At 38.1% G+C, this 14907-nt stretch overlaps 1 protein-coding gene across 1 annotated transcript in view; it reads left to right on the top strand.

Annotated features, from left to right (window-relative positions):
• The first annotated feature begins 9210 nt into the window (after positions 1-9210).
• The window catches only part of itih6 (inter-alpha-trypsin inhibitor heavy chain family member 6), a 184546-nt gene continuing 178849 nt past the window's right edge, over positions 9211-14907 (top strand). Inside the window, exons 1-3 of the mRNA XM_057829443.1 lie at positions 9211-9488; positions 9874-9909; positions 13279-13433. Of these exons, the coding sequence (XP_057685426.1) occupies positions 9399-9488; positions 9874-9909; positions 13279-13433 (281 nt within the window). The 5' untranslated portion in view covers positions 9211-9398. The remainder of the gene's footprint in view (positions 9489-9873; positions 9910-13278; positions 13434-14907) is intronic.

Genomic DNA, 14907 nt, shown 5'->3' with positions numbered 1-14907 from the left:
TTAGGCCGCAGTTATAAGACGTCCCCCAGGTTTTCATTCTTACTTTAATGCAAAAAACACCGTCTTATATTCGGGTCAATACGGTAATTCCAGGACCTTGTTTGTAAGTCGAAATGGCCGAAGGTCGAGCAGGATTTTTCCATTAGAATACATTATAATTCCATTAGTTCGTTCCTTAGCGCGGAAACCTACCCTAAATCCTTAATAAGTGATGCTGGTACTATTGCATATAGCAATTACACAGAGCAAAACAAATACATTTTGAATAAAAATCGGAATAATAATATAATAGTCATAATAATAGTGGCGGCACGGTGGCAGAGTGGTTGACACGTCCGCCTCATAGTTCTTCAATCCTGGTCTCTGGCCATCCTGTGTGGAGTAGTGACGGGATCTGCCGTTCACTTGAGTAAACGAATCCATTCCGGTTCGTTCAGTAAAAAGATTCGTTCAAACAAATCGTTCAACGAATCGTTCGCCCCCCTCACCTCCCTCCCCGCCCAAATGAATCGTTCGGTTAGTGAACGGGAAGTGACGTTGCCGAACGAATCACCAAAGACCGCTTCGCAGTATAACTGAACGGGAAGTGACATTGCTTGGTCCCTCCCTCTCTTGCACACAGGCTCCTCATTGACCACTCGTCGTAGTTTCAGAAATGAGTGACAGGCGATATCATTCTGCTTTCACAGACAGCCTCGTCTCCCTCCCGCTGCTGCAAAAGCGAGGGAGAACTTCCGCGTCGTCTGTCCTAGTTCAATGGGATCAAAGTCATGGCTCGTGCTTGCATTTCGATTTAGGACACGGTTAAACATTTTCCTTTTGTGGGGGGAGTGGGGGTTTGGGGTCGGGGGCGCACGGACTTTCTTTAGCATGATCTTGATCACATATACAATGCTGCTGCTACTAGCCAACACGGCATGCTTGCTGTCACGAAAAAAAAAAATCGAAAGTTTAATTTCTAAATATGGAACGACCAACACATCATATTTACCTCTCGCTCTGTTGTATTTTAGTTTTTATGCTCATCACTATTATTTTAGGTCACTATTGATAAAACTAAAGTGTAAATAGCTAGTTGTCAAATGTGCTGCTCTGAAATAAAAACAATACTACATTTTGATATTTGACATTTTAATTGCAAATCTGTATTAAGATGATCGTATTGAATTTTTGCACAGGTATTAACAATTAAAATAATCCGGTCAGCTCCCCTGTCGTCCCCTCATCTCGGATCGTCAAATGCTGACGAGAAATAATTGTTTGCTCTTTATGATGTTGCCATTCTACTCTCATTAGTCTGTTAAGAAAAATGTAGACATATTGCGACATCTCCCGTGTCCGCGTGCGTTGTTTTTGGGCGCTTGAGTAGCACATGATGGACGGATGGACATAATTTGTCAAACCAACCAACACGCAACACGCTCTGACACGAAAAAAAATAAAACAATCGGAAAAAATTGACATGTATATACAGTTTCATTGCAAATCAGTATTATGGTGATCATACTAAATATTCTTTTTTTCTGTGCACATATGAGGTAAATATCGCTGCCATGAAGCCTCCATATAGTGACAGTTCTCTGCCCCCTTCACTGCCGTCACGCGACCGCAGCTCACTTTTGCTTGCCTCATAGCTACCCGTGTTTTTTTTTTTTAGCTACCCGTGTTTTAAACTACTGTAAATTTGATAGTATGTCGTCAGTCATAGGTAGTCCTGAGTCTGTTGAGAAAAGTACACTAAACCATGCTCGCTAGATTTGTGTGGTGTTTTGTCTGTTTGAGCAGCATTTCATAGGCTCCACATTAACAAATGCGTGACAAAGTCATTTCCTTCCATTTTTTGACTCGTTCACCGCATTACTGGAAAGTCACGTTAGCAGCAAGCTAGGTCAGGAACCGGAGGACCGAGTCACTGAACGGGAAGTGACATAACTCAGTCTTGTCCCCTTGCGTGCACGCTGGCTGCTTATTGGCTACACGTGGAAGTGAGTGACAGACGCCCTGATTCTGTTTCCGCTCCCTCCCCTGCCCGTGATGAGGCTGGCGTCCGATTGGTCGTGTGCGATGTCAGAAGACGCTGCCGCTTGCTCAACGCCCTCCCACGCTGCGAACAAGCCCTAACTTCATAGAACGAATCAGTGCAGATGGTGATTAGTTCGGTCTCGTTCACCCAAACAATTCGTTCAAAAAGAACGAATCGTTCGCGACCGATACAACACTAGTGTGGAGTTTGCATGTTCTCCCCATGCCTGTGTGGGTTTTCTTCGGGTACTCCGGTTTCCCCCACATCCCAAAAACATGCATGGTAGGCTGATCGAACACTCTTAATTGCCCCTAGGTGTGAGTTTGTGCGCGAATGGTTGTTTGTTACCTTGTGCCCCGCAATTGGCTGGCAACCAATTAAGGGTGTACCCGGCCTACTGCCCATAGTTGGCTGGGATTGGCTCCAGCACCCCCGTGACTAGGGATGGGAATTGATAAGATTTTTACGATTCCGATTCCATTATCGATATTGCTTAACGATACGATTCTTTATCGATTCTCTTATCGATTCTAATTTCGGGAAAAAGATCTTATCGCATGTGTAATGTTTCAGCTAGTAATTTCAGCTAGTAATGTTTCATCATGCATCATGCTTGCTTCACACTCATGCATCACAAAACCCTTTATTATGTTGCTTCACACTCATGCATCACAAAGCCCTTTATTATGTCATAAAGAATAACTGAGAACACTATATAAGCGTCGAGCAGACAACATCCAGTGTCAGGTCGTCAGCGATCCAACATAGGTCTGCATGTCAAATTGTCATTATCGCTTGACCTGATAGTTTTCCCTTGCCTGTCAACATCAATAAAATCCTGTGTCTGCGATACGCAACTGGGTCCTCCGTCTCGTACATGACAAAGAACAAACATTTTGATTGGCATCGAGTTTGTTTAATCAGAAGTCACAACCTTACAAGCTCACAACGAGGTCAAAAGAGGCCCAAGCCTCAATGTTAACTGTGGCAATAAGTGGCAAATGCACAAGAATGTGTAACATTTTACTGAAACATTTTTCTAAAAGAAATAAAAAATATTGGTATATATTGGCATATAGGTCGTTGTTCTGCCTTTGGCAATATGTGTTAAAGCAGGGGTCCCCAAATATTTTCCTGTGAGGGCCACATAACTTTTCCCTTCTCTGATGAGAGGCCGGGGTCAGTTTGTAACAGAAAAAGTGTGACGATTGCAGGAGTGCGTAAATGTAAAAAAAATATTGTTTTTCAGAAAGCCACAATCAAATAACCCTCTGTGGATTCTTCACGGAACAAAAGTAAATAAAATAAAAATAATAATATAATAATAATTAATAATAATAGCACTATTAATTAAATAGATAATAACCAAATAACCCTCTCTGATTTATTCACTGAAAAAGGCCAGGAAATAAATAACACTACTGAGGGAGAAAAAAACAAAAACAATTCAAAATGCTCTCTGGAATTGTTCAGGGGGTCGGACCAAATATGGAGCCGCGGGCCGTAGTTTGGGGACCCCTGTTTTTATTTACCAGGTTATTGAAATGCGCACCTTTTAGTTTTTATGGCACTTTCACGCTCAAGTGGTGGCGCCCTTGCACTTCCTCACGCGAAGAAGAACGCGCTCACGTGAAGAAGAGCATGCTTACACGCCCAGAAGAAGAAATGCTGCATCCAAGCGAGTGAGCGAGTTAGTGAGAAAGGGAAACACTGCCACGGGCCTACGTTCTTTGTTAATGTTTGTAAAATATCTACAGAGGCAACGCGTGTATGTATCGTCTTCTCTGTTGTTGTTGTGTGTTTCCACTCGCGATCGGACGCTTAAATCCAGTTGTGTAGTGGTTTAAACGATGTGTTAATGCTAGCAAACGCATGCTAACTGTTTGTTATGACTGTGTTAGCAGCTAATCATCGCTGATTTACGTTGAAGCAAACTTGTTTGTTATTGGGGACCAAATTGATTTGTTTCATTTCTATTTTTAGTTTTAAGTGATGGTTGAATAAAGTCAGCAAATTATACCAACGTCTTCTGCATCGTCATTTGGGAGTTTAGCTAGCTGTATAGCCAGGACTGAGCCTTAGCCTCTCTGTGAGGACAACGCAGTCGTATTACCTCCCGATGCAGTTATCTCCACCTTGCAATGACTGCAAGTCGCTTTGTTTTAATTTTTCCTCGTGAAGTGAAGACACACTTTCGAGCGTTCGAACCTACGTGCTATGATTGTTTTGTTTACGGCGGCAATGCTCATGCTAAACTATCGTAACCTTTCATTTTCACCCTTTTTCCTGGTGAAGTGTAGCCAAACTTTGGAGTGAGTGGCTCTTGGCGCCATGCTAGTTTGATGCGTCTGGACAACAAGACACGTCACGACGCAATATGCGTTTTTAGGGATCGTTAAAGGGATCGTTAAGGCTTTTTCATTGTGATGTCGAGGCCTCGAAACACTCGGAACCGGTTCGGAATTGGAATCGGATTTCGATTCCCATCCCTACCCGTGACCCTTGTGAGGATATGCGGCTCAGAAAATGAATGAATAATAATAAATATAAATAAGTACCTGTAATAATGTAACGAATCGGGTTCTGATGTGGCGAATGTGTTTTGTGTGGTGTACCTGAAGGCATCGCGTTGCTGACTTGACAGAGTGAGAGGGGACTTTTTACTTGTCATGTTCAGCTTCGGCGGACAGTCGGCATGTTTTGTTGCACAAGTTCTGAAATAAATTATTTAAAAACTGATTAAGTTGACAATGTCATAGGCACTTTAAGGCAAAACACGACCGCTTTTGTCCACCGGCGTCGCTAAAATCAACCAAAAGTGAAACCAAGTGTTGCTGAAACAAATCATTCAAACACATATTCCCATAAAGAAAAAAAAAACATACCTTGAAACTGAATAATGAATGCATAAACAATCATATTAGCTCAAACTAGTGTTGCAACGATTAATCGATTAACTCGAGTATTCGATTGGAAAAAAATATTCGAATTAAATTTTGTTGCTTTGAGTATTCGTTTAATTAAAGTGGTATTGTAATGGTTTATCTTAAAAGTGTTTGCATTTCATTTTATTGATTAGGGTGGGTACATTGCCCTCTGGTCTGCCTCATTTCACGTGGCTGAATCCAGCTGCTCCCTGTTAAAACCAACATAAACTAAGTTTTTGTTTGAGCTAATGTTTTTTAATGCATTCGTCATTTAGTTTATAGGTATATTGCCTGAACCATTTGTTAAGAGTAGGGCTGTCAAAATTATCGCGTTAACGGGCGGTAATTAATTTTTAAAAATTAATCACGTTAAAATATTTGACGCAATTAAAGCACATACCCCGCTCAAACAGATTAAAATGACAGCACAGTGCAATGCCAACTTGTTACTTGTGTTTTTTGGAGTTTTGTTACCCTCTGCTGGCGCTTGGGTGCGACTGATTTTATGGGCATAAGCACCCATGAGCATTGTGTAAATTTTGACATCAACAATGGCGGGCTACTCGTTTATTTTTTGATTGAAAATTTTACAAATTTTATTCAAAGGAAAACATTAAGAGGGATTTTAATATAAATTTCTATAACTTGTACTAACATCTCATCTGAGGTGTCCTGTAATAATTTCGCAGCATTCTTTACACACAAAGTACTAAAGATTAGACAGACTGTGTGCAACTCCGGATTAACAAATGTTACACTAAACGCCTCCCAAAATGTCCCCCACGTCAATCTTAGACAGTTTAGCCTCTTGGACTATGCCACTTTAACAGAAATTATGTCGAAATTAAAGCCCACAACATACTGCCTTGACATCCTTCCTTCATACTTTTTCAAAACCGTTTTTCATTGCATAGCCCCAGACATACTTCAGATTATAAATACTTCCCTCCAAACAGGAGAGTTTCCTCAGACTTTAAAAACTGCAGTAATAAAACCTCTCCTAAAAAAACCTAATCTGGATGCCTCAACCATTAGTAATTACAGGCCAATATCAAATCTGACATTCCTGGGGAAAATTATCGAAAGGGTTGTGTTTGAACAGATCCAGACTTTTATGATGCAAAACAATCTTTTTAACTCTTTTCAGTCTGGATTTCGGCCACAACACAGCACCGAGACCGTGCTTATCAAAGTCCTAAATGATATTCGTCGGAATACCGATGCAGTCAAATCATCTGTTCTGCTACTATTGGATCTCAGCGCCGCATTTGACACGGTTGATCACAACATACTATATTGGAACAGTGGGTAGGGTTTACTGACACTATTCTTCAGTGGTTCACATCCTATCTACATGATAGGGATTTCTTTGTGTCAATTGGAAACTATCAGTCAGAACGAACCAAATTCACGTGTGGAGTCCCTCAAGGGTCAATTCTTGGACCACTCTTATTTAACATCTATATGCTTCCGTTAGCTCAGATAATGGAACAGTATGACATCTCCTATCACGCCTATGCAGATGACACACAACTGTACATTTCTGTGGCCCCACATGATTATGGTCCCTTAGTCTCCCTGAGTAAATGCATTCATCAAATCAATGAATGGATGTGCCAGAATTTTCTCCAGTTAAATGTGGAGAAGACAGAGGTGATCATTTTTGGGCCAAAAAAGGAAAGGTCAAAGATAAGCAGCCAACTTAGCACAATGTCACTTACAGCTACAAATCAAGTCAGAAACCTTGGCGTAATTATTGACTAAGACCTAAAATTTGATAGCCATCTAAAGTCCGTCACTAAATCCGCTTATTACCACCTAAAAAATATAACCAGAATTAAGGGGCTTCTGACTCAACAAGACATGGAAAAACTTATGCATGCATTCATTTTCAGCAGATTGGACTACTGCAACGGTATATTTACAGGTCTTGATAAAAAAATCAGTCAGGAAGCTGCAGCTAGTACAGAATGCTGCAGCCAGAGTCCTCACAAATACAAGGAAGCTGGACCACATTACACCGGTTTTGAAATCGCTACACTGGCTTCCAGTGAGTCAAAGGATAGACTATAAAATACTACTGCTCGTCTACAAAACACTTAATGGCCTTGGACCAAAATACATGCTTGACTTGTTAGATTCCTATGAGACATCTAGACCCCTAAGGTCGTCTGGAACGGGTCTTCTGCATGTTTCAAGAACAAGAACCAAGCAGGGTGAGGCAGCATTTAGTTATTATGCTCCTCACCTCTGGAACAAGTTACCCGAACGTCTGAAGTATGCTCAAACTGTTAGCTCCTTTAAATCAGGGCTAAAAACGCTTTTGTTTGGCACTGCATATCCATAACTGTCTATATATTTCAACCTACCTGCCTTCTATTCCTCTTGTGCTTATCTCCATTGCTGATTTCAATGATTATTATTAGTAGTAGTTTTTGCTTTATTTTAAATTTTTGTTTTATTTTTATTTATTTATTTTTATTCTGTGATTAAATGCGATCTTTTGTCTTGGTTTTTACGTTGTGTTGATTTAAATGTGATTTTTATGGTCTTCATGTGATGTAAAGCACTTTGAATTGCCTTGTGTTGAATTGTGCTAAATAAATAAATTTGCCTTGCCTTGCCTAACATTTATCTTTTAAGAACTACAAGTCTTTCTATCCATGGATCGCTTTAACAGAATGTTAATAATGTTAATGTCATCTTTTTGATTTATTGTTTGATTAAACAAATACAGTACTTATGTACCGTATGTTGAATGTATATATCCGTCTTGTGTCTTATCTTTCCATTCCAACAATAATTTACAGAAAATAATGGCATATTTTATTGGTGGTTTGAATTGCGATGAATTACAATTAATGAATTTTTAAGCTGTAATTAACTCGATTAAAAATTTTAATCGTTTGACAACCCAAGTTAAGAGCATAGTAAAAAAAATGTTAGCATTTAAACTAGTGACCTTTTGCTATGTAAGTTAGCCAATTGTTCTTTTCTTGTACTTAGATCCTTATTTATTATTTTTTTATACCGTTTGAGGCTCAGGTATTTAAATTTTTTTGTTCCTTATCTGATTACTCGATTGTTCAAACTAACTAGTTCATCGATTAATCGACTACTAAAATAATCGATAGCTCCCTGTTAAGACCAACGTAAGCTAAGTTTTTGTTTGAGCTAATGTATTTTAATGCATTCGTTATTTAGTTTATAGGTATATTGCCTGAACCATTTGTTAAGAGCATAGTAAAAAAAAATGTTAGCATTTAAGCTAGTGGACTTTTGCTATGTAAGTTAGCCAGTTGTTCTTTTGTTGTACTTAGATCCTTATTTATTATCTTTTTATACTGTCTGAGGCTCAGGTATTTTAAATTTTTAATGTTCCTTATCCGATTACTCGATTATTCGAACTAAGTAGTTCATCGATTAATCGACTACTAAAATAATCGATAGCTCCCTGTTAAGACCAACATAATCTAAGTTTTTGTTTGAGCTAATGTTTTTTAATGCATTCGTTATTTAGTTTATAGGTATATTGCCTGAACCATTTGTTAAGAGCATATTAAAAAAAATGTTAGCATTTAAGCTAGTGGACTTTTGCTGTGTTAGTTAGCCAATTGTTCTTTTGTTGTACTTAGATCCTTATTTATTTATTTATTTATTTTATAGCGTTTGAGGCTCAGGTAATTTAATTTTTGTATGTTCCTTATCCGATTACTCGATTATGCGAACTAACTAGTTCATCGATTAATCGATGACTAAAATAATCGAGCTAATGTTTTTTAATGCATCCGTTATTTAGTTTATAGGTATATTGCCCGAACCATTTGTTAAGAGCATATTAAAAAAAAAGTTAGCATTTAAGCTAGTGAACATTTGCTATGTAAGTTAGCCAATTGTTCTTTTTTTGTACTTAGATCCTTATTTATTATTTTTTTATACCGTTTGTAATTTTTTATGTTCCTTATCCCATTACTCGATTATTCGAACTAACTAGTTCATCAATGTTGGGTAACCTTACGTTGGTCTTAACAGAGAGCAGCTGGATTCAGCAATGTGTGCTGAGTTATGTCATATTCACTGTTGCCACTAGAGGGCAATGTATCCACCCAAAGCAGTAAAATTAAACAGTTTCAAAGCAAACCTTGAAACGACTCCTCTAAGCCGCAAAATTTGATTTGAAGCTTTTTTTTCCTACTCGAGTTAAATCGATTAATCGTCGCAGCACTAATATTTTGTCACACCCCTACTGTACAGTGTACACTAGCTAAAAGGGATATTTGAGGTGTGTTTTCTTCCCCTCGGGAAGGGGGAGGGAGTGGGAGACCCATGCATGCACACAAGCAGGCACATAGTAATAGTTGGTGTTTAAAATTGGAGGTGCGTCACTCCTCAGGACTTCTCATCTTACTTTTGTTTTAACATCGAAAAACAGATTTGTTTTGGGCAAGATGCATTTGACCTTAAAATGCATTTTGCTTTTCTTCTTATGTGCTCATGAGGGATTATCTCGGGATGATACGGTTCAAAATCTTCCAAAGGTAAGGGCCATTTTCCCCTTTTACGTAATGAGTACTCTCTATTTATTTATTTAACTGCACCTAAAGAATGGAAAAAATCTTTATCTTTTAATAGTACCGCCTTTTTACACACAATATGTAAAATTGACAATGAAATACTTTTTTTTATCTACTTAAAGTTGCTTGTATGAAATAGCCGGGACGTGTGATGTATTGACACAGCAATGTTTTGTGTGCCGGATGAATATTTGAGCGCTCTCCTGCTCGCGGCGTACAGTGAGAGCATTTATTTCATGAATGAGCTGGATTCATGAGTGCGGCCACAACTTCAAACCAACAGTAGTTGTCTCCTTATAGCAGCGGCTTGTTGTTCTTTCTCACTCGTTTTCTCGCTCGTTTCTTGCAGAGAGGCAAACGCCAAAGTAAAGCAACGAGACCAGTGGTGAGTCTGTTCTCTACAGTATGTACGCTGAAATCAAAACATGGTTTTAAATGAAAGTTTCTCATGCAATTAACATTGGCATTAAGTGATAGTTCTAGGGTCCATTTCACAAGCAGGTTTAATGAAAACTCAGCCAAATTCAGTTTTTTTGGGTACAGTAAGGGAGGTTGCATAGACTTCATAATGATATTGATGGGTCAGATTCGACCTTCACTTCTTAGGGGCCATCCCACAATCCGCTTGAGTTGTTCGCAGTCGGTCGCAGAGACACATGCAGTGATCCAACGCCGGATTTAGGTTGAAAAAGTACAAAAGCTGTACCGCACACAAACAGGAAGGATTGTCTCACGAGTGATTTTTTTTCGAGGATTCAAGGTAATTACTATATTTTTCGTTTTTTCACAAGAATTTGTAACGTAAAAAGCTCTTTGTTGTAAGGCTCCCGCCACATTGTCTAACAGGCTAGCATAATGCTTCGACATATTTACATAAAATAAATGCTAACAGCATGGGTTTTTTGCTTGTAACCAAGAAACAAGACTGTTTTACGTCCATATCTATATAGAATTCAAGGATTTAAGTATTTATTCACAAGAATTTTCACCGGAAAAATCTCTGTTTACATATGGCTCTTTTACATATGGCGGCCGCCACAGTGACTGACCGACTAGCATCGTATTTCGACATATTTCGTAAAATAAATGCTATCTGCGTGTTTTTTTTTTGCTTTTAACCAAGAATCCCAGACCGTTTTATGTCCATATCTATATAGAATTCAGGGATTGAAGTATTTATTCACAAAAATTATCACTGGAAAAGTTCTGTTTACATATGGTGGCCACCGCGTTGACTGACAGACTTGCATCATTCTACAACATATTTACATAAAATCAATGCTAACTGCACAGGTTTTATGCTTTTAACCAATAATCAAGACTGTTTTATGTCCATATCAAGATAGAATTCAGGGATTGAAGTATTTATTCACAAAGATTATCACTGGAAAAGTTCTGTTTACATATGGTGGCCACCGCGTTGACTGACAGACCAGCATCATTCTACAACATATTTACGTAAAATCAATGCTAACTGCACGGGTTTTATGCTTTTAACCAACAATCAAGACTGTTTTATGTCCATATCAATATAGAATTCAGGGATTTAAATATTTATTCACAAGAATTTTCAACGGAAAAGCTCTGTTTACATATGGCGGCCACCACATTGACTGACAGACTAGCATCATTCTACAACATATTTACGTAAAATCAATGCTAACTGCACAGGTTTTTTGCTTTTAACCAACAATCAAGACTGTTTTATGTCCATATCAATGTAGAATTCAGGGATTTAAATATTTATTCACAAGAATTTCCACCGGAAAAGCTCTGTTTACATATGGCGGCCGCCACATTGACTGACAGACTAGTATCGTACTTCGACATATTTGATAAATGCTAACTGCACGTTTTTTTTTTTTTTTGTTGCTTTTAACCAAGAATTGAGGCTATTTTACGTCCATATCTATATAGAATTCAGGGATTTAAGCATTTATTCACAAGAATTTCCACCGGAAAAGCTCTGTTTACATATGGCGGCCGCCACATTGACTGACAGACTAGTATCGTACTTCGACATATTTGATAAATGCTAACTGCACGTTTTTTTTTTTTTTTTTTTTTTTTGCTTTTAACCAAGAATTGAGGCTATTTTACGTCCATATCTATATAGAATTCAGGGATTTAAGCATTTATTCACAAGAATTTCCACCGGAAAAGCTCTGTTTACATATGGCGGCCGCCACATTGACTGACAGACTAGTATCGTACTTCGACATATTTGATAAATGCTAACTGCACGTTTTTTTTTTTTTTTTTTTTTGCTTTTAACCAAGAATTGAGGCTATTTTACGTCCATATCTATATAGAATTCAGGGATTTAAGCATTTATTCACAAGAATTTCCACCGGAAAAGCTCTGTTTACATATGGCGGCCGCCACATTGACTGACAGACTAGTATCGTACTTCGACATATTTGATAAATGCTAACTGCACGTTTTTTTTTTTTTTTTTGCTTTTAACCAAGAATTGAGGCTATTTTACGTCCATATCTATATAGAATTCAGGGATTTAAGCATTTATTCACAAGAATTTCCACCGGAAAAGCTCTGTTTACATATGGCGGCCGCCACATTGACTGACAGACTAGTATCGTACTTCGACATATTTGATAAATGCTAACTGCACGTTTTTTTTTTTTTTTTTTTGCTTTTAACCAAGAATTGAGGCTATTTTACGTCCATATCTATATAGAATTCAGGGATTTAAGCATTTATTCACAAGAATTTCCACCGGAAAAGCTCTGTTTACATAAGGCGGCCGCTAGCTACATTCACTAACAGACAAGCATAATTCTTCGACATATTTACGTAAAATAAATGCTAACTGCATGTTTTTTTTTTTTTTTGCTTTTAACCAAGAATTGAAATTATTTTACGTCCATATCTATTAAGAATCCAGGGATTTAAGTATTTATTCAGAAGAATTTTTTTAACGGAAAAGCTCTGTTTACATATGGCCGCCGCCACATTGACTGACATACTCGCATCGTACTTCGACATATTTATGTAAAATAAATGCTAACTGCACCTTTTTGTTTTTTGTTTTGCTTTTAACCAAGAATCGAGACTATTTTACATCCATATCAATAAAGAATTCAGGGATTTAAGCATTTATTAACACCAATTTTTAACGGAAAAGCTCTGTTTACAAATGGCGGCCGCCACATTGACTGACAGACTAGCATCGTACTTCGACATATTTGATAAATGCTAACTGCACGTTGTTGTTGTTTTTTTTGCCTCTAACCAAGAATTGAGACTTGTTTTACGTCCATATTTATAAAGATTCAGGGATTAAAGCATTTATTCACAAGAATTTTCCACGAAAAAAGCTCTTTGTCTTTGATTCCATTCAGTCAGTTTTGATGGCCATGCCAACAATGCAGGCCCCCAATTAATCGGCCTCGTCAATATCATTATGAACTCTAAGGGAGGTTATTCAAATTCAAGGTGATTAGGCAGTGTTGTTTTCATCACCAATGACTACAGTGTTACTTCTCCTTACGAGATTAATTGGTTCTGGAAGTCATTTCTTACAGTGGAGAAAATAAGTATTTGAACACCCTGCTATTTTGCAAGTTCTCCCACTTAGAAATCATGGAGAAAGAAATAAAAGATAAATGTTAGTATGAGTTATAATAATTTGATAATCAAACCCCTCCTAATGTTTTTGGTTTTATAAAATTTGAAAAATTAGTTTAACTAGTAGGTCGCCATTGAAATCTTACATTTCTTTTCACGTATACAGCTGAAGGTGACCGACTATCATTTGAAGTGTTCGGTGACGTCCCGCTACGTGGTCACAACGGTGCAGAGTTCCATCTGGAACCAGATGGGCGTCACCAAGGAGGCCGCCTTCGAGGTCGACCTGCCTTCCTCGGCATTCATCTCCAACTTCTCCATGTAAGTCCATGTTTGCGCTCCTATTTTGTGGCGTACAGTAACAACTTTTGATCATTGTATTATTCCTGATGTGACTGACAATTAGAGGTGTGCAAAATTTCCGATTCTTAGATTATTCGCGATTCGGCCGTGGACGATTCGAAAACGATTCACAAACATCCAAATTCCGATTATTGAAATATGCCAAGTAAAGCGGAAGTACAACACACTCAGCACGCCGCGCGGTCAATGAGGAATGGAGTGAGAGTAGCTAAACATCATGCTTCTCATTACCTGGCCCCTCGAGTAATGCCAATGCTCAACTCATGGCTCTAGCTCAACTCATGCCGCGAGATAAAAAAAACAAAACACAACAACATACCTGACTGCTGCCGAAAAGCTGCTACAAAGTACATCCACATAATGTTACGGTAGATATCATTTATATAGGACTAGATGCAATATAGATGTGGTAGCGTTAGCAGCACATCTACAAAAAGCTAGATGCAGGCGTAGTAAACGGCCGCCATCTTAAAGCAGTACACTTCCCTGCAAGGCTGTTGTAGCGAACCTTCCAAGCAAACCTAATTAACTTTTTATCTAAAATACTCCTAAATCGGTAAAATATTGACTTGAATCTATCTTTAAAATAGTTTCAAAACTTTCACATGTCGAAAGTAGACAAAAGGGAAATTAAGGAATAACGGGAGCAATTTTAACAACTTTAACGGTTGATTCACAACATAAAATTAATTGAATGTAGTTTAAAGCTGCTGATATAGAATGGGGACTGGAGTTTTTTATTTACTGTTATTTTTGTATATTTTTTTACTGCTATATGTTAACTTGATACTGAAATAGTAGTTCGGTTTAGCCTGAGAGTATTTTTGAACAATTTTGGAATTAATGTACAAAACATTCAAAAAAAGAAAAAAAAAAAAAAAAAAAAAAAAAAGGAAGGGGGTGCATCAATAATCGTTTTATAATCGAATCGGAGCCTCTGAATCGTAATCGTAATCGAATCGTTAGGTGCCCAAAGATTCCCAGCTGTACTGACAATGGCGTATATTCATGAGGTTAGCTACTGTTGCTAAGGGGGGGTTTGTCCCCAATCGGAAATGAATTGAAATCGAGTACGAAGGAGATGTTTACAGAGCTAAACCTACCAATTCTCTCCAAAAATGATGCCCCTGGTGCCAAATTCACTTGCAAAGATGTGGAGGAACATAAAAATTCAAATTAAACGAATCCTCGAAGCAACAAAATTTGATTCAAAGCTTTTTAACTGGGTCTTCGAGAGAAAATTTGGAGAAAAATTACGGTTCCCCGGAAATTTGCCAAAAACTTTCCCATTCATTTTTCATGGGATGCAACGTTCAAATTTCCCATTCACTTCGAATGGAATTTCCAATGGAATTTACATTGCATTGATGCCATTGACAGCCATGTATGTCGACTCTATTGATGCAAATGTACTTGGATTCCATTGACGTAT

The sequence above is a fragment of the Corythoichthys intestinalis genome, chromosome 2 (assembly GCF_030265065.1).
Source record: "Corythoichthys intestinalis isolate RoL2023-P3 chromosome 2, ASM3026506v1, whole genome shotgun sequence".
NCBI lineage: Eukaryota > Metazoa > Chordata > Actinopteri > Syngnathiformes > Syngnathidae > Corythoichthys > Corythoichthys intestinalis.
This window is presented reverse-complemented; position numbering and strand designations above follow the sequence as displayed.